Consider the following 24,522-nt stretch of genomic DNA (forward strand, 5'->3'; position numbering starts at 1 on the left):
AGCAGGGGAAAATGGGGTTGGAGGGGTGGGGGGGAAGGAGGAAGATAATGCTTGTCAGGGCCGCATGTGTGCGGTGTGTGTTTGCACACTCTTGTTGAAGCAGCACACTTGCAGTGCAAGGTTTGAGGGCAATTCCACAGAGATGATGCTTGTTAATGATGCCTCAAGAGAAGAGGTAAAACAATGTGGAATGGGGAGAGAGAGAGAGAGAGAGAGAGAGAGAGAGAGAGAGAGAGAGAGAGACAGACAGAGAGAGACAGACAGAGAGAGGGGGGGTACTAAAGCAGAGTCAGTAAATGTCAATTACTCATCTGTTACAGCAGCAGTCGACTGTTTGATTCATTCCTGTATTGCATTGTTTTTTTAATAATGAATTGATGGTCCCAGAGTGTAGAAAAAAATGTTCCAACAACAAAACTCCCATAACTATTTTCATTATCGATCAATCTGCCTGTGATTTTCTCGACTAATCAAATAATTGTTTGGTTTATAATATGTCAGAAATACAGAGTCCAGGAGGTGTCATGAAAACAACAAATTGTGCACACGCAGTTCAAATCCTTCAGACTTTCTGAGGTCATAAAGGAGCACTTGATAAATGTCTTCTTTGGCGCTTTCTTCAAACTGACAGCTGCACCAAAGGTTTTTGCTGCCCCCTTTAAGAGGGAAGGACGCAAAATATATATAACGCAAAATAAAGATATTTTCTTTCTCGTCTTCATATTGCTAGATTTGTCCGACCAACAATCCGAAACCCAAATATATTCAGGTTACTATCACATAAGTCAAAGGAATGCAGCAAATCCTCACATTTTAACTGGAACCAGAAAATATTGTGCTTGATAAATGACTGAAACGATTAATTGATCATCATAATAATTGCTGGTTCATTTAGTTTTTATCATTTCAGCTCTGCAATCAACAAAAAACAAGCCATAAAACAATTTCAGCTCCGCAGCTGATATCGTGGAAATGTTTGAACCCAGTATTCACGCACCATTTGCTCACACTACTAGCCAGGGCTACGTCTATGCTCTTGCACATGCTGAGCGATACGTGCACATTTTGTGTGTGTGTGTTTGTGGGAGGGGGTATGGGGGGGTGGGGGGTGGGGGGGACGAGAGGGATGCAGGTGAACAGCTTGCGAGGGCCAACAGTTCCGCAGGCCAGTCTCGCGCATCACTTGACAGCCATACCCGATGTAGGCCTAACGCACAAATGAACTTGTTAAGCAAATGAGTGAACAAGCGAGGATGGGTGGAGGGTGGAGGGGCGGAGGGGCGGAGGGGCTGGGACGGAGCACACGGCTGCAGCGGCTCCAGCTAGACCTGCCCGCATGCATTCATCAGCCATCACTGCCCCTCGTCCCTCTGTCTCTAACTCTTTTTTTTATTTTCCCCCTCTATGTCACTCCGTCTTTCTCTCAAAGAGCTCTCAGTATCCGTCTCTATTTCAGTCTGTCTCTCCCCATCTCTCTCGCTCACTCGCGCTCATTGTAATCCCATTGTTTTACGAGGGAACGGCCTATTTCTGAATTGGATTGGGAGATTGTCTTCACGATGCCTTTACAGGGTGCTGTCATCCTACGCTCGCAGACAATGGGCCGTAAAAGAGAGCGAAAGATTTGGTCCTCTGTGTAGAATCAAAGTGGTTACCAGAAATATAATAATACATCCACGGTATTTACATGTATCTGGCATGTAGCTGACATACACAGACGGGACTGGAAATCTAGCGACAATTGAGAAATCTGTGATTATCTCTCCGGGAAATAAGATCCGATCACAGCCCCTGCACACATACACACATATAGATGTAGCAACGTACACACATAAGTAGGATAATCTATCACTCATGTATGAACACATACATGTTCACACCCATATGCACATGTAGAAAGTCACACACATCTTTGGCCCTGTTCAGACCTGGTATTAGCAAGTAAGTAAGTAAAGCTTTATTTTTTGCAGCACCTTTTAAAACACACCGTTACAAAGTGTTTCACACACAAAATTAAACAATGATAAAAACAAGGAAAAATGACAATATGACACACAGAAACAATGAGAACATTAACATGCATCCTCAGTGATCGGGCGGGCGGTCAGGCGGTCGGGCGGGCGGGTGTCAGCTCCGTGCAAAGCACGGAACAAAAACACAGACACATCTCCGACAGTGTGATAATAATGCACTTCCTGTGTGTAGTCGGTAGATACGTAGCCTGTAGATAAGATATATTTTAATAAAATACAGTTGTACCAACAGAATACAGTAGAGCACAGAGGCCGTTTCCATGCTGACAAGCGCTCGCGTCTGGCTGTCTACTCACATGCGGAGCCAGAGACCTGCGGATCCCAGCGGGACGTCAGTTGAGTTGGCAGTCCTTAATGTCACCCAGGACACATTCACGCAAACGCTGCTAATAGAATGTGGCCATATGTGGCCCAGACCACCTCTGAAGGTGGTCTGAAAGATCTGATCTCAATGCGCCCTCAATGCGTCCTTAATGCGTCCTCAATGCTTCTTGAGTGCGTTCACACCTGGACTTAGAGCTGTCCACTTGTGATCTGATCATTGAGTACGCATACCACTGAGGACGCATGTTAATACCAGGTCTGAATGTGGCCTTTGTCCACCCTCTCACCTTCTCCCCTTTGCCCTAGCAACACCCAGCCTTCCTTGACCTTCTGGTCCCTACCCCCGTCCTTTCTCTCTACCAAGAAAGACATCTTGCAAAGACATCCACACAGCCACCTAGCCCTACCCCCAAGGAAGGTATTTGAGGATTCCAGCCTGGCAAGGGTTGTGCTATAAAGGCCCAGACACACCAACCCGACATCAGAGAACTAGCGGCGACGAAGGCCACCAGTTGCATCGGCCTCACGTCGCCTTTTGTCTTGACCAAAAAGTTGCACTGGAACACACCGACCTTCAACCGTCGGCTGGGTGTGTCAGGGCCTTTAGTATCACGGAGATAGAGAAGCTGGTCAGTCATCGGGCTATTTGGGCTTATTGCTGTTTCTCACCATGGAAACTTACGTCAAGGTAAGGAGCTGGATGATGCAGCTGTGGTTTATACAGGTGGAGGTAGTGTGGTGATTGTAATGTCCTATAGCTGTTGTTTAGGCTTCTTTAAAATCTGTTGCAAACTTCCATTTATAGACAATGTAAAAAGATGCAGGCAAAATATATCAAATATAATATAGAGATTATTTGCAAAATGATATACAGTATGTTCCCGTAGGATTTCGTTTTTTCCCGGCTAAATCTTCTTTTGCATTTTGTGCGTCTGAATTACAAACTAACCTCCCAACTGTCCGTCTGAAGGACTTGCAGATTTCTTTTTTTTTTACAAATTCTGCAAAACATAGAGAGAGTTATTTGCATACTGGATGAACGACTACCAAGTGAAACTCAACATAAGACCAAACTGTAGAAACAAGAGTTGGCAAACGTGATAATGCAGAGCGACAGAGAAAGAGCAGATGCTAAGTTTCTCTTTTTTCTATGGACTGCGTTTGTGCATCTCTGATCTGCAGAGCGTTGCTTGGGTTATTAAATCTCAGTGCAACTTGGGGGTGCGTTTACACCCCTAGAGGGCACTTTTGCGGCGTTTTTTTATTTTTTTTTCCGAACATGGGGGCACCAAGAGGGGCGCCTCCCTGAGTCCACCAGTGCATCCGGACAGTTTTAGAGACAAAAGTATTTATGACCACACTCAATGGGTAATGTCACACCCTATCGGACAGTCCCTTCTCAAATTCATAGTGTTGCACTCAATTTCACACACTAAAGGATGGAATTAGTTGTGTGAAGAATGGAAAGAGCTTGAGAAAAGAAGTTCAAATCCTCCACGGAGACATCATATAAATGCGGGTAATTGTGGACAAGCACATTGTTGTCTTTTTTCCTCAGAATCTGCAGCTGACCTTAGTGTACATCCTGATATACTGCCCTCACTGCTCATTTGCTTAATTACACCTTGCGTAATTTCAAAGGATGCGGCGACAACGAACACTAGTCTGCACACACGGGAGTGTTTTCGTGTGAAATAGAGACGCCTGACTTTCTGAGTGACATTCTCAATGTATGGAACGATGTAACCTTTAAGTGACCCCTAGCTTCTGGGCGTCCATCTATCCAACCCTTCATCTGATGAGGCCCGACTTTCTCTCCTCCTCCACCTCCTCCTCCTCCTCCTCGTCCTCCTCCTCCTCCTGACACCCCATCCATTGGTTTCAATTAATCAGCCGTGGAAGGGGGATTTATTCAGCCCCTGCCCAATGGGATCCTTTGGTATGTGGCCCCAATGGTAGCAGGTTGAGAAGCCACGGTCTACACTGTCTTTAGGCCTATTACTCTCACCTCACAGCCCACTCATAAAGGGAGCTTTGAGCGGCCTGTTTTTGGGGGGATCCGGTGGGCTTTTTGTCCCATAATAGCCGAGTGGATTCAGTCACTGCAGACAGACATGTTTACTAAACTCCGCGTAGGTGGAGCGAGGGAGATTACGTGTGCCAGCCTGATTATTGGCCGGGGAAAGTCTGGTTGAAACAGTATTGGGAGCGGCTCATGCAAAAAGAGCGATTGAAAGAGTTTTCTGATTGCACATATTTGCATGATTGTGATTTGAATATAAAAGTAGATTGGGCGAAATTGACTGGAGGACATGGCACAGACATGAATCACCGGGCGCTTACGCCTTGATGAGGTGCTAAATGGGCAGTATTCATGTGAAGGAGACAGTTGTATAAACATGTGTCCTGCTCCATTTTTTTGCACTGTTGGATAAAGTTGTTTTTCACATCCGGTATCAAAGAGAGACACAGAATCTGCCTTTAAAACCATTTCATTATGTCTTGTAGTCAAGGGTTATTCTGTAAACTTTGAGACCACTTGAAAAGTATATAAGGAATGTCACGGAAATCTCAAAAACACTGGAGAGATTTAACTCTCCTCTGTGCATTGACTACCACCTGATTCTGACATGTTTAAGACAGCACTTCCTCTGCACACACTTTTTTTTACTGTTTGTTGTTTATTGTCTAGAGGCTCTCATGATGCAAGAGAAGTACACATATCAAACTGCGGTCCTTTTTAACCTTTGGCAGAGCTCCGCTAAAATGCAATAGGAGTGAGTTGAGATCAGATTGCTGGAGCTGCATTTTGGAGCCGCTCGGGCGAATGCAAATGAGTCCCTGACTGCATTAAAGGTCAACTTTGTAGTGTGTAGAGATGGTATAGCAAACAAATGTCTTATATTTCAACAGAGGAACCTGATACTGTCACCACATTTTGCTCTCTTAACCCTCTGAGACACACAATAGACCCATTTTTTGTCTTTTTTAGCGGGGGTACAGGGGGTCTTTAGGAGGAGATAGCAGGTCAACAGTAGATGTCACATAGAAGTGGTGTACATCATCTGAACGCTGGGAACCTGAAGATTAATTTGAGATGCAGCTCAGCACTGTGTCAAGTTGTTCTAGTCAGAAATAATTAATTAATTAATTAAAATAAATTGTCAAAGTGTATAAAGGTTTAGAACATTATGTTAGAAGTGTATTATGGTCATTCCCATGCTCTATTATGTCTCAGAAGTTGTTGCAGCAATTTTTGGGTTGATACCATTTGTTACACAGACTTGGTGCTAAATTTAACCGTCGATAATTGATAAAAATGATCAATAATCCCTCCAAAATACCACATTAAGACACCGAGAGCGTGATGAACACCATAAAAAAAACATGCTGTGATTTGGTTTCAAAAACTTTTGACATTTTGAGATTTCTGCAAGAATTGCATTTTTAGGCGATTGGATGGCGGGCACTTCTGTTCTGGAAACTGCTCCGAAAAAAAAACCTTATTGTCAATCTACCTAGTAAAGCCATCCATCCTCTGAATGCTCTAGGTCTTTAGTTTGTGGTTGTAAAGTTATATGAGGCTGTGATTATCCTAGAGGTCACCACAGACCACAGTGAGGTCAAATTTAAAAAAAAAAATGTGTCAATACAATGAAATGGCTACTATGGGGACTAACATCATCACACATGAATATAACTAGGCTCATTGGATCCACAAGAGTCTCAGCTTTACAGTGATACCAAATGTATGCAATTCCAAGACTGTTTAGGAACCCCAATATGCAGAAATATTCAAATACACCATTTTAGAAAAGGCGAAAATAACACATTTATACTGCATTCAAAAAACTGCATGTGATTATCATAAAGTGGGCATGTCTGTAAAGGGGAGACTCGTGGGTACCCATAGAACCCATTTTCATTCACATATCCTGAGGTCAGAGGTTATCTAGCGTTCTTCCCGACAAACTAACATGACATGGTTGGTAAAAATGGATAGCTTCGAAACTGAGCCCGGTACAACCTCTGAAAGACAGAATAGGTTAAAGATAAGATCAATTATGTCAGGGGTGAACCAGCATAAGTGAATCATTCTCATCTAGACAATGTGGAACAAGCCCGTAGACCTGTATGAACTGACGCACCATGATTTGACCCTTCCCCTCTCAGGGTTTGGACAGATGTCTCCAGTCTGTACCTTTTTTTTGTTCCCACGCCATCCAGCTCCATGCCAGCTTATCGCATGTCATTCTGCCAGATCACAATTGCCAAAATCCGTTCCTGTTCTGCCTTGTGACCACAGTACATAAAAACATAATAAATCAAGCCACAAGGTAGCACGTCGCACGACACAGTTTGTTTGAGGGTACACATGGCCTTTCAAAAAACTGACACATGTTTGGATCAGGTGTGATCTTTTTTTCACACTCTATTTTATCTCACCCTCACACACACTCACACACACACACACACACACACACACACACACACACAAAGAGTGGCAATAGAGATGATAATTAAGTTCAACGTAGAGAAAGAGACTGCGTGAGTGAGAGTATGAAACTAAACAGAAGTACACATGATCTGGTCCTTATTGCATTGTGTTTAATAAGCAGCTCAAGTACAGCAGCAGATTAAACTCCCAGCAACACATGAAAGTTGTGGATGTTTTTTTTTGTTCAGTCAATGCCAGAGCTATTGCTCTTATCTACAGGACTGTGATTGCAGAAGTGTGGAGGTATCAAAGATATGCATATTACTGTAGTAGTAGTAGTAGTAATATTGGTTTCTTGGATAAACCATAAATGTTCTTGTCTTTAAACATAGCTGTCATCTGTTAATATTGGTGTCTGTTACTGCCATTGCAACAATGACCCCCGTTAAAACATAAAACCTCCCTGCACCCAATCGTCCCCCGTAAAAATCAATGGCAGAATAAGAGCTGAGAGTTGGCTTCTCATTTTTAGATTTTACAAGCTGTATCGACATTTGTGAGTTAGCTTAACGACAAAACGAACTGTCGGCTGTTACCTCGTAAATCGGCGTCTGTCCAGTACGCTTTGCCAGAGAGGTTTTTTTTGGGAGCGAAATGCCACTCTGTACCGTCTAAATGTTTAAATAAGTGGGGCTGTCAATTGATAAAAATATTTAATCACATCTTTAATTGGATGATTGTCCATAGTTAATCGTGATTAATAGCAAATTAATCACATTTGAATCTGTTCAAAATGTACCTTAAAGGGAGATTTGTCAAGTATTTAATACTCTTATCAACATGGGAGTGGGCAGATATGTTTGCTTTATGCAAATATATGTATATATGTATTATTGGAAATCAATTAACAACACAAAACAATGACAAATATTGTCCAGAAACCCTCACAGGTACTGCATTTTGCATAAAAAATATGCTCAAATCATAACATGGCAAACTGCAGCCCAACAGGCAACAACAGCTGTCAGTGTGTCAGTGTGCTGACTTGACTATGACTTGCCCCAAACTGCATGTGATTATCATAAAGTGGAACCCATTTTCATTCACATATCTTGAGATCAGAGGTCAAGGGACCCCTTTGAAAATTGCCAGTTTTTCCTCGCCAAAATTTAGCGTAACTTCGACAAGCGGCAAGCTAGTATGACACGGTTGGTAACAATGGATAGGTTAAAAACTGAGCCCGGTACAACCTCTGAAGGACAGAATAGGTTAAAGATAAGATCAATTATGCAAGGGGTGAACTGCAATCATTCTCATCTAGACAATGTGGAACGAGCCCATAAACCCGTATGCATTGACACACAATGATTTGACCCTTCCCCTCTCAGTGTTTGGACCGATGTCTCCAGTCTGTCCCGATAGGACATTACCTGCATCTCCGTGCTGTGTCACCTTTTTACATTCCTTTTTTAGTTCCCACGCCATCCAGCTCCATGTCAGTTCATCACATGTTATTTTGCCAGATCATAATTGTGACCACAGTTCATGAATGTCTGTTTTAAACATAATAAATCACGACAGGACAGTTTCTTCTCGCCAAAATTTAGCGCAAGTTTGGAGCGTTATTTAGCGTCCTTTGTGACAAGCTAGTATGACATATGGTACCAATGGATTCCTTAGGATTTCTAGTTTCCTATGCCAGCATGAGCCTGCTACAATCATAAAATTACCAGTTCCGTTAATGCATAAGGTATATAAATATCACACTCCTACCTCTGTATAAATTACTAATTTATTACATTGTTTTTCTTGCTAAAAAAAAACATTTTTTTTATTCTCACATCCTTTACTTTATTCTCTTAGACATGTTCCACCTGAAAATGGCCATCTACCCAGAAATGCACGTGTAATGATATCATTTTTTTGCTTAAAAAAGCAACTCAAACTCACATCGAGGTAGAGACAGCTGCGAGAGAAGAGCAGTGAGCTGTCAGTAAAATGCCATCGCTCTATAGGAGGTGTCGCTAAATAGAATTCTCTCAGACAGGAAATGACACGCACAGTCAGCAATTGCATGATATTAACAAATCATATTTTGTAGGCGAGATTATCAGGCCTTTTGCAGAGCTCTGCGCTCTACTGTGCACCTTCCTGTTGCAATTGTATGAAGAGCTGTGACGCATCTTTTTATAATGTGAACTAAAGAAGTGTGAGAGAGATGCAAATAATTCAGGGAACTTTCTAAATAAGAGTTCTCATATGTCGTACTTTCAGCCTTCAAAATGTCTACTCCCTTTTCTTATATCTACTGTCCGCATTTGTATTTTTAACAAAAGTTCAAAAGAAGAGGAAGGAAAGTGTGTGTTGCCATAAGCTGAAAAGGAAGTTTGTAGTTCTCGCTCCACTCCAGTGGACGGTGTCTTTTACAGACATGGCTGCAGCTGTCAAGAGACGTCGGTTTGAAAGGTTCGTGCCGGCGTCTGTCAAATTGGTTGTGTGTGTGTGTGTGTGTGTGTGTGTGTGTGTGTGCAAACGTATGTGTGAAGTTGTGTGTTGTTCATCCACCATTGGTGTGTGTGTGTGTGTGAGTGCCAGCACTGCGCAGTCTGACTACAGAGATGAAGTGCTCTCTTTGGGCTGTGGGAGGAGGGAGGATGGGAGGAGGTGGGGGGGGGGGAAAGTGCATCTGGGGTAAAACTGAATTACTGCTGCTGTGAGAGTAAAACCAATAACGTGTATTTTACTCATTTAATAATACATTTACTATTTAATATAGCAAAATAATGAGGTGGTGATGATACTTGACACAGATGCCCGTCTTTGATATTAGATATCACAGTGTTACTGTCTGTTGTGTAAGATGTTTGGTCGATGATGATACTCATTTAAACACTACGTTTACATGCACACTAATCATTCCGAATATGACAATATTCCGAATTTGATACGGCTCACGTAAACAGCATATTCCGTTTGGGTATTCTGAATTAGACTTTATTCCGAGTGGAGCGTTTTCTGATTTAGACATTTGGAATATGCCGATATCATTCAGGTTTTAGGAGCATTCTTTGGACATGCATACAGCACATTCGGAGTATGCGTCTCAATTGGGGTTTTTACGTTTTTTACGGCAGTTTGCGGCTCCGCGGCCTCTTGGCCGTTTGCGCCAACATTTCTGGTCGGAAGGAGAAACACAACTACTTTTAAACATTATGAAAGACTTGGTAATCAACAGGTTTTTGGATAAGTGCAAATATCAAAACGCCAACCTTTCCAAGAAGGTGGTTGAAGGAATGAAAGAGGCAGGCTGTGTTCGCACAGTCTCTGCACACTCACACTCGCAATCGGTGGAAAACTTCGAAAAAATCATATTATTATTATTATTATTATTATTATTATTATTATCCTAGCTGTATGGCGTAGGTCAAGGGGGCGTTTTTTGTTTATCGGAGTATGCACGGCTGCATTTAAACGGGAATATTAGTGGAGTATTCATTTTCATTAGCCATGAAACAGCTTAGTAGGAATTGTCTTTTTTGGAATGAGGGCAAAAAAATTTTATATTTTGTGCATGTAAACGTAGTTAATGTTAATAGTAATAACCTGAATCAAGGGGTGAAATTAGCACCCACCAAATGCGGGTACACTGTTGGCAGTGGTGGGTTAGATTGTCACGCCATCCACCACTTTGGCGGACAGGGAAAACTCTGGCGATGGGAACAGAGAATCGGTTCCTAGTTGTCCGATTCCTTGGCATCTCATGCCTCTGTGACTATTGATTCCTCTCATTGATGCTTTCCTAAAGTTAAAGTTGTAATTCGAACACTAATTTACCATGCATATAATGTTTTTTGTGTCAAATATATCAAACATTTAATGACATCACATCTAAAATGTTATTTCTTCAGTTACCACATACATTTTAAAAGTGGCAGATAACATTTCTGAGTGGCAGAACAAAAAAAAGTTAATTTCAGACTGTCTGTTGTACATTCTGTTTTTACCTTTCCTTATCTTTTCTCGCTTTCTTTCAGCAATGCTCTGTTTCACATTCATGCATTTTCACACAGTGATGACAGGTACAACTACAGTCTGTGCTTGTAGAATCTGAGAGAATAGTTAAAGAGAAACCCAACTGTAGTTGTTGACGGGCATTCAACCTCCCCGTCTACAAACGCTAGGGCATTCATTCCCTTCACATGACACCTGCAGGTCTTTGTAGCGTGACACGATTTCGGGTAAATCGCACTGATCCAACCTCATGTCACCTCCAGTCTGAGCCTGAACAACACAGATCAGCGTTTCTCTGTGTATTCACATCTCAGGCACTGAGCTGGCAGTCTTTTCCAGGTCAGCTCAGCAGAGGTAGGTAGGGTCTCTGCATTTTGTCAACGGCTGTTTGACAGACTGTCAGTCTCAAACCTGTGAGATTACAATTACTGAATGGGGATTCTACTCTTCTGCTGCCAGCAAGGATGTGCTGTTTGTGCTAAATACACAATAGCAGATATATAATGAGACAAACGTTGGCATTAATAAGCATAACCCCGTCTGTCTGTCTGTCAGTCTGTCCATCTTTTTGGTGATTTGGTGATTGAGCAGAGCAGCCAGATAATCACAGTTCCTGTCACACTGTCAATTCTCAGCAGTCAAGATGGATAGACAGATACATTTATTGTTCCCCGGAGGGAAATTAAATCGTCATAGCAGCCAGATACATTAAAATACTATAAAGTTACAATAAAATATAATGACAGGTACACAAACACAGCTAAAGATGACACTACAATGAAGAAGCAGAAAGACTGAATGAATAAGTGGGGTTATTGACTGATGCAAAGAGCTAGTGTGCAAAGAGCAAGGTGATGAATAATAACAGAATAGAGTATAGAGTAAAATGGTAACACTTCATTTTATATACATAAATCAACGTTACGTCAACGCTGCGCAAAAAGCAACACTGCGCAAAACAACGCTATGTAAAACAACACTACGTAAAACAACACTATGTAAAACCACGTTACGCAAAACCACGTTACGTAAAACAACGTTACGTAAAACAACGTTACGCAAAACCACGTTACGTAAAACAACGTCACGTAAAACAACGTCACGTAAAACAACGTCACGTAAAACAACGTCACGTAAAACAACGTTACTGTGCTCTGTCAATGTTTGCTTTGGGTTTCACGCGGGACAGGAACAGCGGTCTGCTGTGTTTGTTTCACGCACACATCTGACACCAAAATCAACATGTCTTGCTGCGTAACAGGCTGCTTCTTTTGTTAATTTAATTATTGTCCTGATGCAGCAACAGCAGAAGTCAGCGCTGTGAATCAAAAGAGACCCTGGAAAGAGAAAAAAGTTGCAAATTAAATCAAAGGAGAGACGGGGGAGGGCGGCATGTGTGGTCTTATATAAAGCCCAGATGGTCCCAGAGAAGCATGTGACATAGAGATGGAGGGATGGAGGGATGTGGAGGGAGTAGTGCCTGTCTGTCTGTCTGACTGACCAGGGGGGCTCCCGGGAGCCAACACTACAGGCTACAACACCTGGGCGGAGAGAGGCGGACATCGGGGTCAGTCAAGGGAGAGAGAGATGTCATGGAAAACACTAAGTTCAACTTTTACCATAAAACATCCTCCAGAGAATGTGTGAACTTGTGGGTCATACTCTACCTGTAGCTGGATGGATCCATATCTTTTCAAGATGCGAGAGATGTGCCGTGTGATGGCTGCGCTGCTTTCTGGTCCAGCGAGGTTGTAGCTGGTGGAGAAATTGCTTCCAGTGGCCATTTGAGGAACTGCAGTTTTTGGCACCTCCGCATTGGCTTCATTTCTCAGCATCGGAGGTTGCAGCTTGGTCCAAAACTGTCGTATATAATATATCAAGAAGAAAAGTAACAAATCCAGCTGGAACGAGCAAATGTTTGGCTTTTTTTGGCTTAAAAAATGACGGGGTGCCGACCATGAAGCGTAACATCACCGGTTCAAGTCCCGCCTGGGATGTTTGTTGCATCTCTCTCTGCCTCTTTTCCTGTTAACCTCTCTCCACTGTCTGAACTAAAAGGCTTAAAATGCCCTAAAACACACTCAAATGATCATCGATTTTCTAAGTTGCCGCTCTAATGTCACTGGACACATCTGGCCAATACCAGATCTGCTTAAGTAGGTCAGTATCCCATCCGATCTGATAATAATATATCCATTTATAATGATTATTTTATTATTTTATTATTATGTTATTGGGTCATCTGTAGGTCCGTCCATACCATTCTCATGAACGCGATCTCTTAGCGCCTTGAAGGAGTTCCTTCGAATTTGGCACAAACGTCCACTTGGACTCGAGGATGAACTGATTTGATTTTGGTGATCAAAGGTCATCGTGACGTTACAAAATACGCTTTTGGCCATAACTCAAGAATTCATATGCTGATTATGACAACAAGATAAAATGATGAAGTGATGACATTTTGGACAGACATGGATGTAAACTGCAACTTGACTTGGTTAGCAGAAGCATACAACCACACGGTAGTAATTCTAGTTATTGTTTTGGGCTGTGTTTTAAGGTGGAATTGCACTGTTTCAGTGTTGACTTTATATGCTGCGCCTTGAATCCATTCACATGAACAATTCATGGTGACTGACTTTAGTCATTAATTTTAGACAATGCAACATAAGCACCAGAGTATAGACCACCTCATCAGAGCTTTCTAATGCCTACAGATGTCCCATCCTTACTTTAATGCCAGTGACAGCAATGACAACGGGGTCAACTTAATCCAGTTATAATTCAGGGTAAATAATGATTACTTCTGATCAATCAAGAGGCTGAATACATGCATTTTGTAATACTACCAACTGAATTACAGTAGCTACACTGCAACAACACAGTGCCTGGTTTTCACTGTCCTCTGCACATCCTCCTCTACTTCTTTTGAACTCACTTTGCCACTGAATTTAAACTAGTTGACGCTGTGTGTCTCTCGAATGTGTCAGTTTTAGAGAGTACACCAAAGATTCAGAGGTCATTGCTATTCCCAGTGTTTTCTCTCCTTCCTGTTTGTCAGTCTGTAGACCTGAGCCCGGCTGTCAACCTGTGAGCTCATGCATGTGTGTACGTGTGTGTGTGCATCTTCTGAAGGCACACACCTGGTTGCTGATAGGGAAGTCAGTCAGATGTACGTGATGTACAGCCGGGTGCAACGAGAACACACACACACACAGCTGCACGATGTCTCTGCGTCTCCGGCGCTCCTTTTCCTTCCAAAGTCAACTCCAGACGGAGACGTCTTAATGTGCGACCCCGCTGCGACGGCGGGGGCTCACCGCCGGGGGTTTCTCCTCGTGCGCCGCTGCGACCGCGGCTTCACTCTGAGCATCTCCTCACCAACAACACTCGTTGTTTGCTGATGTTTCCCGTCCGTCCCCACCTGCGGCCTCCACTCCTACACAAAGAAAGGTCAAGGGATGCTGGAGAAAATGCTTTTTGTTTTTCGCCCTCCTGACATGCGAGCACAGCCAGACTCAAAGACAAACTACGGAGCTTTGGGGAAAATATGGCGGCTGTTTGTTTTATGTGGTTGTTGCTGTTTTTCCCCTCCGATATATTTTTTGTCTCTTTCTCTCGTTAGTCACGCTCGGCACCGCCTCAAGAGTTGAACTGGAGCACCGTGGGGGCAAAATGTGGAGGTTGTTTTTTAGTTGTGCTCGTTTCTGTTGGCGTTTTTTGCTGATGAACAAGATCTCGCTCTGTGTCGGAAGCAGTGCGTTCATCCGGGAGAGGTGTGTGTGAGCAACATGTTACCCCCCAGGACTCGTATCCTGCAGCAGTTTTATAGAATTAGAACAAAACATAACTGTCAGTTTATTGCTTTTATATTCTCTGCAACATTGTGTGCACAGATAAAGCTGTTAACCAACCCCATCATGGGCAGCTGAACTGTAAAACTCAGCACGCCATGCTGTGTCTATGGGGAAGTTGTCTATGGGCATGTACTGTGTTACCTAATGACTAATTTTATGATTTGAAAGACTTTTTTTTTTTACAGCAAAATGAACTGTTTGCTGTGTTTTTATGACCACTATTCACATTTTTAGTTATTCATTGGGCCTCTGAAAATCAGGCTCTGCTATACACAGATAACACAGGCAGCATGAATGAGTGAATGAAGTTGGTATTATTGTGCACATGCATACAGCTGTGCCCAGACACCATCAATTCATATAAGCCAGAACCGGAGTGCTGCGTCTACATTTTCAAACATAAAAAAAAAAGTCCAAAAATAGAAAACCGACTTTCACAATCGGATTTTCAGACCTTCATTGTTTACAACTAAATTCATAAATCATTGTGAAAAAAACATTAATTATACAATACTGCAACAATCTGAGTAAATGCTAGTTAAATAATACATCTTGTCTTCCTTCTCAGGCTTTTGAGGCGAAGCTTGCAAACCAATGTTTCAGTCATCTGTTTTCCGGAATGTTTCAGGGTTTTGTTGAACCATTTCATGGAAAAAGTTTAAAGGGTAACTTCTGTATTTTTCAACCCGGACTATATTTTCCCATGTGTTTGTGTCTAATTGACACAATTGATTGTTATGGGTCCTCTAGGGATAACGCTGTAACCGGCAGCCACGAAACGAGCTATGGGATGCAAGTTAGCAGTGTCAACGTAATGTTAACGTTCACTAAAAGTGCTTGTTTTTGCCGCTGACAGGCTCAGATTGTTATCTTAAGTGTCTGACAACATTATGAAGGGGGGCTAAAGAGAAATTAAGACCTTCTTCTTACCATTCGTGTGATCCGGTCTGTTTGTAATTGTGTCCAAGTCCCGCTCAAGTCTCGTAGTGAAATCTGAATATCCGTATACTCTGGCTCAAATATAAACGGGCGGCCATCAAATTCAAAGACCTCATCCACGTTGTGGAAATCATCTGAATATTCAGCCAGACATTGAAAATCTTTTAGATAATAAAGCTACGTTTTCTGTACTCCAACAAAACAAGCATTCGCGTTTCCACCATGTATGTATTCCACTATTCCACCGTTGTCTTCCGACAAAACGTCACCTCGCCAGATTTCAGAAGGAGACTTTTCGTTGAGTGAGACTCTTTCCATAATGTCGGACACTTAATAATAATAACAATCAGAGCCTGTCATGGCAAAAACAAGCACTTTTAGTGGACGTAAATGACTGCGCCAGCTTGCCCCAATAGCCCCATATTGCAGCCTGTGAGCAGAAGGGCTGTGTATATATATATATATATGTATGTTTATAGAGAGACACAGAAACGAGCATTTAAAAAAAAAAAAAAGTTAGTGGTTGCTGACACTCAGGCTGTCATATTGAACTATTGAAATCTGTAGACAGGCACAAGGATAGATGTAACATGATTCAGGGCCAATCCTTTGGTTTCATATTCATATATGTCCTTAATTTTGGCTTTGACAAGATATTTTCAAACCGTTTTTCTGTTATGCAGCATAACCACCTCCTCAAATATTGAGGATAGAGCTCTTTTGGCCATGGAGTACTTACCTTCTTATTTGTTCTATCCTCTGCCATTTCAATTCAGCGATGCCACGGTCGGATCATTTCACACAAGCGTGGAAGCAAATGTGTAAAATAGACAAGGTCATTACATCATTTCAGTTTGTTAATGACTGATCTTTACTCACCGCTACAAGTAAAAGGAGCGTAACGAAATTAGCGGTATTTATTTTTTTCTGCAGGAGCACGAGTGTCTTCATGTGCGCCCACGGACAGACAGTCAGACAGACAGACAGACACAGCTGAGGTTAGGAAGGAGGTCAGGAGCGAGGGACCATCTGATGCCAGCAGATGGAGTGATGGAGGGAGGGAGGAGAGGAGAGGAGAAGCTGGAAATCAGGACGACAAGACCAAATGCTTATCGGCTGTTCTTAAGGCGCTGATTTCACTTTCCATCCCGTCTGCTCCAGCGCGCCCACCTTATGCTAGACTTCGGGGTCGAGGAGATAGAGTATGTTACAGAAAAGTTTTCAATAACCGTGACTGTGAGCGTGGCGTGTAATTCAACTCCACATGCAGAAATGTACATTATCTGCCATCGTTGCATGATACAGATGAAAATAATACTTCCCATTGGGGCAAATAAGGTCTTTCAGGATGCTCTCCTCCAGCATCCCACTTCTGATTTCTGTTGGTTTTAACGTGCCGAGTGCAGGCGTTTCAACCCGCTGCAGCAGCACTATCTCGGAAACACATTCGCTTCCCTGCCACCCGAAGTCACCTCTGTCTCTTTCTCTCTCCCCCCCGTCTTTGTTTGCAGAACGGAGCAGTTCCAGGCGAGCCAGTGAAGAGGGATGAAAACTCCCGGAGAGGGAACTGGGGCAACCAGATTGAGTTTGTCCTCACCAGCGTGGGCTATGCTGTGGGCCTGGGCAACGTCTGGAGGTTTCCTTACCTCTGCTACAGAAATGGAGGAGGTACAGTATGCATTTCAATTTAAATTCAATTAGTCCATTGCTATTGGATTATTAGTGGTTGACTTTATTATTGCTGGCCAATGACACACCACATAAATGAAGTAGAGTTCAGTTTAAGTACTTTTATAAAAAACATACATACATTTTTATATACACACTCGGGATGATGAAGTGGAATCCAGAAAACGACACCCTGTCCACACAGGCTGCGCAGTGAAAGCATGTTTTTAGCACAATACACACTGCAGGTACACATTTAAAAAACTACCTGTAAATAAGCAATTTAAAGCTCCATGACTTTTAAAAGGGTTGCTAGGAAACAACTGTTGCGCTGTGAAACGCAATCAACTGCTATGTAAACTGTCATGGCAACATTAGCAGCTGTAACGTAAAGGGATAGTCTGAGTGTGTTGAAGTGGGGTTGTATGAGGTACTTATCCATATAGTCAGTGTATTACCTCAAGGTTCAAGGTTCTTTATTTGTCATTTGTCAATTCCAGCAGAGCAGTTATTGGCAATGAAAAATCTCTGGTCTCAGGTTCTTTCAACAATACTCATAAATGATGTATATATACAATGTATATTATTTAATATTATTAAATTATAATCTAAGGCATAAAATTGTGCAGTTAAAATAACTATAAACATAAGTAGATATAAAATAGTGATGTAAATGTAAATTTGTAATTCAGTTGATGAGAGTATTTCAGATGGGAAATGTAAACAGGATGTAGTATTTATATATGCATGATGAGAAGTAATATATGCACACAGAGGTGTAAACAGGAATGTAATATGTAATAATGAGAAGTACTAATATATATATATACAAAGGTGTAGACAGGAATGTAGAGTGTATAGAGAAGTAATAAATATGTATGTATATACACAGAGGTGTAACAGTTTGTAAAACAGTAAAGTGACAAGTGATGAGCTCAAGAGTTCGTCAGTCTTATGGCCTGCAGGTAGAAGCTGAGCCTGGTTGTGCGGTACCTACCTACAGTAGATGACGGTCAGCACGCTCCCAGCTTGGAGAAACAGGACAGGAGTTACAGCGCGGGAGCAAAGCGATACACTGCTGTGGACGGGCCGGCAGCAAAATGTATTTTAGCCCCCTAAAAGAAAAGCTCACCTAAAAACGATCAATGTCAGTTTAAGTGTACGCTATATGTAGAATATTTTCACTGCTATACCTCACCGTCAGACAGCCCTTTCCAACAGGGAACAGAAACATTATATATATCCCGTCCACAGCAGTACATTGCTTTGGTTCCGTGCAGTAACTCCTGTCTGCTTCTCCAAACTGAAAGAGAGCGTCCTCTACTGTAGGTAATACACTGACTATGGATAAGTACCACACACAACCCCACTTCAAAACACCCAACAACCTTAAGGAGGAAAACAATAAATTGAAACTTGACTGTCCATCTTTTGTAAATTTAGGCATGATTTTGTTTTTTCCATACATGCACAGAACACATTTAGTCTGATGTTTTAGGCATAATACTTTCAGGTATATTGTGTATTTATGTGAAATAGTCACTAAACAGATCAGATGTATCAACCATATTCCGTATTAGCACCTCTTTTACTCTCACAGTTGATCACCTCACGTCTGTCTGATTGAACTTTCCATTCTAATCAATGCAGGTGTCTTTGCCTTACGCCTCACACTTTACTTTACTTTACTTTACTTTACTTTACTTCAATGAACTTCAATCCAAAGCATCTTTTTAAGCATCCAGCTCTGCATAACTACATTATTGTTAATTGGGGTGTGAATGCTGTCAAAATGTGTCTGAGTGCACAGAACGGACCCAGCTGCTTCTTGCTGACGCGCTGCTTTCACCATGCAGCCACTGTATTCAACGCATAAGAACATGACGTGAACAAACTATATTCAAACTATAAGAAGTCCTTCTGCCACTTGTCAATTACATCCTAAAAACTCTGGATTAAATAGACTAAAAATGTCTTCTAAATTGTACTAGAAAATGTGCCAGAGAAGTACCAAATTATAGCGGAAGTCGGTGAGTTTGGGCAAAGGTCCCGTATCTCGGTGACTCAGACCTTTCCTTGGCATGTATCCCACTTCAGTTCATACGTTTGCGCTGCAAATATTTGGATTAGTGTTATGCATGTAGGAGGCCTGCATTCACCGTACAAGGACTCAGTTTATTATGTAGGTCACACATTAGCTCACACACAGCTGCAAAATAGTGGGGAGTGTACAGGAGAGCTGAGCTGAACCAGCAACGATAAGGTTTTGGTACAGTATGCACTGGTCGCACCGACCCGGTTCGCATATGGACACTCATACGAAAGCACACACACTGACAGACTCACACACACACAGACAGACGTTTCCTATAGATGACTGTCTGGTTTCTGGTCCAGTTTGAACCACCAGGGAGTTGCTGCACCACTGAATGGACTCAGCTGCACATGCAGTGACCCCTCTGCTCACCCAGGGGAGGTTGCTATGACAGATGAGGTTTATGTTTTCTTTTTTCTCTTTCTTTTTGCACATTGCAATATCATCTAAGTTTTTAATACTTCTTCCAACACATGTCTAATTTATGGCGAGAGACCCCCCAAGCAAAAACATTGTTGTTAATGCACTGGTCAATTTTAAGAAATATGTCTTGTTTCAGCCTGGTGGAAAAAAAACATCCAAAATACACATTTAGGTGTTTATTTTACTACATTTTGTCTCTTTGCGTCTGTAGATTTCTCCTAAATTCGCCCACAAAACTTGTAATGCAAAAAATAATTGTCTTAATGTAAGTAATCAACTGTGGAAGTTTCACGGTGGTGTCTAAAAGTTAACATTTTGTACCTTATTCACCTGTAGTGTCTTACAAAATGATGTAATTTTACAATCCACATCTTTAAAGGCCATTCTCACAATGAGTTTTTTCTCAGACTCTGAGACAGAAATCTTCACTTCAACAGCACTTACATACACCAAACGTCCCAGTTTAATTCCTATCTATATTCTGAAGGTTTTTACTGAGGGGGTTTGTTCATACATCATTCATAGCTTGATTTATGGAGCATTTTATCCCTAAAACATGGCAAAAATTGATTTTTTGAATGGCTGTTGACAGTATTTTCTGATTTATGGAGTGATAAAAAGAGATATCCAAAATCCCCTCTGTAAAAACCTTTGACTGTAATATGTCAACAAAATGAAACAAGAATTTTGAACCTGCCTTAATCCAATGTTCAGATTTCTGTTCTAGAAATGTATGCAAATTAGTGCATATTTAGTAAGATAATCCCTCATTTGCATATTTAAAAATAAGAATTTCAGAAAACTTGTAATACAAAAAAGAATCGCCTTAATGTGAGTAATCAACTGGGGAAGATTCATGGTGATATCTATTAGTTACAAAATGTACCCTATTCACCTGTCGTATCTCCCCTTATGTAGTAATTGACATTACTGTGAAGAAGTATTTGTTTTTACACAAACGTAACTTGGCATCATATGAAGCTACAAAACCTGGAGAGGAAATATCTTTACAGAGTAGTTTATAATTCCCAGCCAGTTATGTCAGCCAACACACTTTGGGTATGTCATTTAGATAATCTGTCTGATTCCCTTTGTCTGTTACCTATGGACCAGGTGCCTCCGCATTCTGCCACTTTGTCATCCTCATCAGCAGTAATTACTACCTTTGTCAGACAGCACAGGATGTAACTGACGTTGTATTTGCCTGCTAGGCTCTTGTCTCGACAAAAACAAAAGTGTCCTCACATCAACTGTAATAACTAAACTTACATAAATTGGACATCTTAGAATATAATTTTCTTTACTTCTGTATGGCCCACTGTTCCATGACCTCCCAGAAACATATAGACCATGACAGTAACTGAGTGCTTCTCCCCTCCAGGTGCCTTCATGTTACCGTACTTCATCATGCTGGTGTTCTGCGGCATTCCTCTCTTCTTCCTCGAGCTGTCCTTCGGTCAGTTCACCAGCCTGGGGTGTCTGGGAGTTTGGAAGATCAGCCCTATGTTCAAAGGTTAGTGACAATCCCACAGCATAAGCATCTATTATTTTATTTTTGCTTGAAAATGACATCACATTCTTATTTGAGGTCTTTGGTTACTGTTAGGGTTCGGTTAAGGTGAGCATGTTGGTTGAACTAGATGCTCCTATGACCACATTATATGTGTTAGCAACAGGACATTGAGCGTTTACCCAACTACATAAAGCTTGTGAGTTGACAAACCTGCAAATTATTGTCAGACATAACAGATATATCAACCATATTAAAGGTTCCAAGTTCAAAACAGAGAGAAGCTTAGTACATCTATCCTAAGGATGCAGCCTCTAGCGTGATGGTGACCCATCATTTACAATGCTGATGTTCTCCCGTCCCGTCTTCTCCTCCCTCCAGGTGTGGGCTACGGCATGATGGTGGTGTCCACCTACATTGGGATCTATTACAACGTGGTCATTTGCATCGCCTTCTACTACTTTTTCATGTCCATGACAAGCCTGCTGCCGTGGACCTACTGCAACAACCCCTGGAACACGCCGGACTGTAGCGGGGTGGCGGGCGGCAGCCATCTCAACGCCAGCCTGGCTAACGTTACCACAAGCCTCGTAGCGGGGGTGTCCGAGGTCGTCAACCGCACCAAGAGGACCAGCCCCAGTGAGGAGTACTGGAAGTAAGTCTCCGAAGTACAAGTAGAGTAAAAGCAGTTTTTTACTAATGCGATGCGGGAATGCAAATTATCCGTGTATCCGTATCCCTACACAATACATAAACTAATCAGACCCCAAATGTAATGCTACATCACCATCTTCATCGAGCTGCTGGGTAATCTCAAGCCATATATTGTCCTGCATTTGGTTGTTGAGGTAGTAGAGTTTGTCGTACATTATTGGGGGTTGAGAAGGGGACGGCCCATTGTTTTTCCGAAACAACAATAGTCCCAAAAATGTCCCATTGGACCGAAAGAAGCCCATTGTTCCAAGGCCCCAAAAATACACACTTTCCGTGCAACAAACAGAAGCACATGGTTAATTATTATGCAGAATGACTGTGATCAGTTGGAATAAAGGATTTCATTGGTCGAACATATATTTCCACAGGCGGAAATCCGCTGAAAGCGAGGTCCGTCTGAATATTTTTTTCGTGTGCAAGCATTATTAAGAAACAACAAAATCATTTTTTATAAATTTCCGTGCTTGGTGTGAAACGGCTTTAAAAACTTTGTTTTATAAGTTTTGTCAAGTTATGTAAGTCACCTCTTTGGACCCAGTTCTGTAGGCCTATCGTACTTGACACGGAGGTCAAAATTGACTTGCCCCTGTAAGACAAGCTTTCCACAAACATGCCTCCACTTTCAAATATTTAGACTAGATTTTACTAGAGGTGCAGTGGCTTCTGAGCAGTGAGGGACAGCGTCATCGGTGACATGCAGGAGGTTTCACATTCAGCTTTTAGGAGACTCATGACTTGATCAAGTGCAAAAAAATGCATATCCATCTTGCTGCTTTGCCTATTTTATTTGCATTAGATTGTATTTTTGTATCCAATACTGGTTGGAGAGTGTTTAATTACGAGTGTTTAATTAAGAGTGTTTTATTTAGATATTTGTTAGTTGCTTCACATTTCTACTCTCAACGTCGAAGAGCCAGTCGCCACCGAAACACCATGGCTATGCCTCGTGCTGTCATATCTCAGTGCACCTGTTCTTCCACCTTTGCACCTTGTGTGATGCATGAAAACAGCAAAGCGATGAGCAAAGTATACATTTCAAGGTCAGGACAAAACCGATGTTATGGTACTGCTCTCATCGAGGTCATTTACTGTATATTGATGTCAACAAATCACAGATGTGCAGAATGTGAGCTGTTGCTTTATCACTTAACTATCCAGAACAAACAAATCATCATATCTCTAGTAAGGAACACACAACCATTCCTCGTTTTTGATGACCTTGTTCTTATTTGGTAAAATCCAGTTTGGATTAAACAAGCAGCATTAAGAGCAGGGATGGGTAGCGTTTAAAATATTATAATACCAGTACCAGTACCCTTAAAGTGTTACAGATACCAATAGAGTACTTCATTTGATACCTTTTTTTTGTCTACTTCACAGGCGTGTAGTGTAGTCATACTTTTGGTGGCATCTCGGCACACTGAACTACCAACTCCGCTAAATACGCCACGCTCGACTTCACCACACCACAGACTTTATGAGTTGTAGCTGCGGGCCAATCACATGTCACATTAATCAAAGAACATTTGCTGTGATTGGCTGAAAGCATAACCATACAAATAGTCAATTTTTTTTAGATTTGTGTACAAAAAGGATTGAATGCAGGTATAGTTTGACTGGAGAAGTTTCGATACTACTTGGTACTGGGTTATTTCGGTGGATACCTTAAAAGTATCGAGTACCGATATCCTAGTTAAGATGGACGTTTGTTTGGCTATAATTTCTGGTTAGCAGCTTATTCTCTGGCTTCAGGTGTCTGTGGCACATAACAGACTTTACATCGGCATGCTTGACATAACTGATATAACTGTTTTAGTCCATATATATAACATCGAGACCATCAAAGTTCAGTTCTTCATGTGTTGAACTCTAATCCCGATTACATCAAACCCCAATAAAATCACTCCATCTATGATAATTAGCCACATTGTTGAGGCATGTATTCATCTGTCTTCCTCTGTTTATGCTGACAATACTGTAATCATTCATCAAGGGAGACGAGAAGTTGCGTAGGTTGTATAATCACGAAGATTATAGATAATGATTATCTTCAGCGTTGCATGCATATTAATACGGTCATTTAGTATAATTTCCATTTCACACCCGTAGGCCTAAATGGGATTTCAGAGCAGGCAATCTAGAGCCTCCTTTTTGTTACATACTGTACTGCAACTCTCTGGATCCCATATTCATTCATATTAATTGCTTCTATCTTTAATTCTTAGTTAGTAATGTAGCACTACGGGCCACCAAAAAGCCAGTAAGTAATAATACTTCAATGAAGAACATTGTCTTGTGGATGTCTTTGGTCATAGAGACAGAGCGCAATTAAGTCCCGCCCACACAGGAGGGGAAAACAATTCATCGCTCTCCATTGACTTAGTGAAAGTACATGAAGGTGCCTCCTTGTCACTTTGGTCTGCTAGCAAACAATAGAAAATGCCTAAAAGCTGCTGTGTGGTGGGATGCACTACCAACAGAGTAAAGAACCCAGAACTACGTTTTTATAA

At 41.7% G+C, this 24,522-nt stretch overlaps 1 protein-coding gene across 3 annotated transcripts in view; it reads left to right on the plus strand.

Annotated features, from left to right (window-relative positions):
- The window catches only part of slc6a9 (solute carrier family 6 member 9), an 81,683-nt gene that overhangs the window by 45,551 nt on the left and 11,610 nt on the right, over positions 1–24,522 (plus strand). For all 3 annotated transcript variants that reach the window (XM_074650315.1, XM_074650316.1, XM_074650314.1), the window contains 3 exons: positions 17,114–17,270; positions 21,170–21,301; positions 21,680–21,953. In XM_074650315.1, coding sequence (XP_074506416.1) covers positions 17,114–17,270; positions 21,170–21,301; positions 21,680–21,953 — 563 coding nt within the window. The remainder of the gene's footprint in view (positions 1–17,113; positions 17,271–21,169; positions 21,302–21,679; positions 21,954–24,522) is intronic.

Source organism: Sebastes fasciatus, chromosome 11 (genome assembly GCF_043250625.1).
Source record: "Sebastes fasciatus isolate fSebFas1 chromosome 11, fSebFas1.pri, whole genome shotgun sequence".
Taxonomy (NCBI): domain Eukaryota; kingdom Metazoa; phylum Chordata; class Actinopteri; order Perciformes; family Sebastidae; genus Sebastes; species Sebastes fasciatus.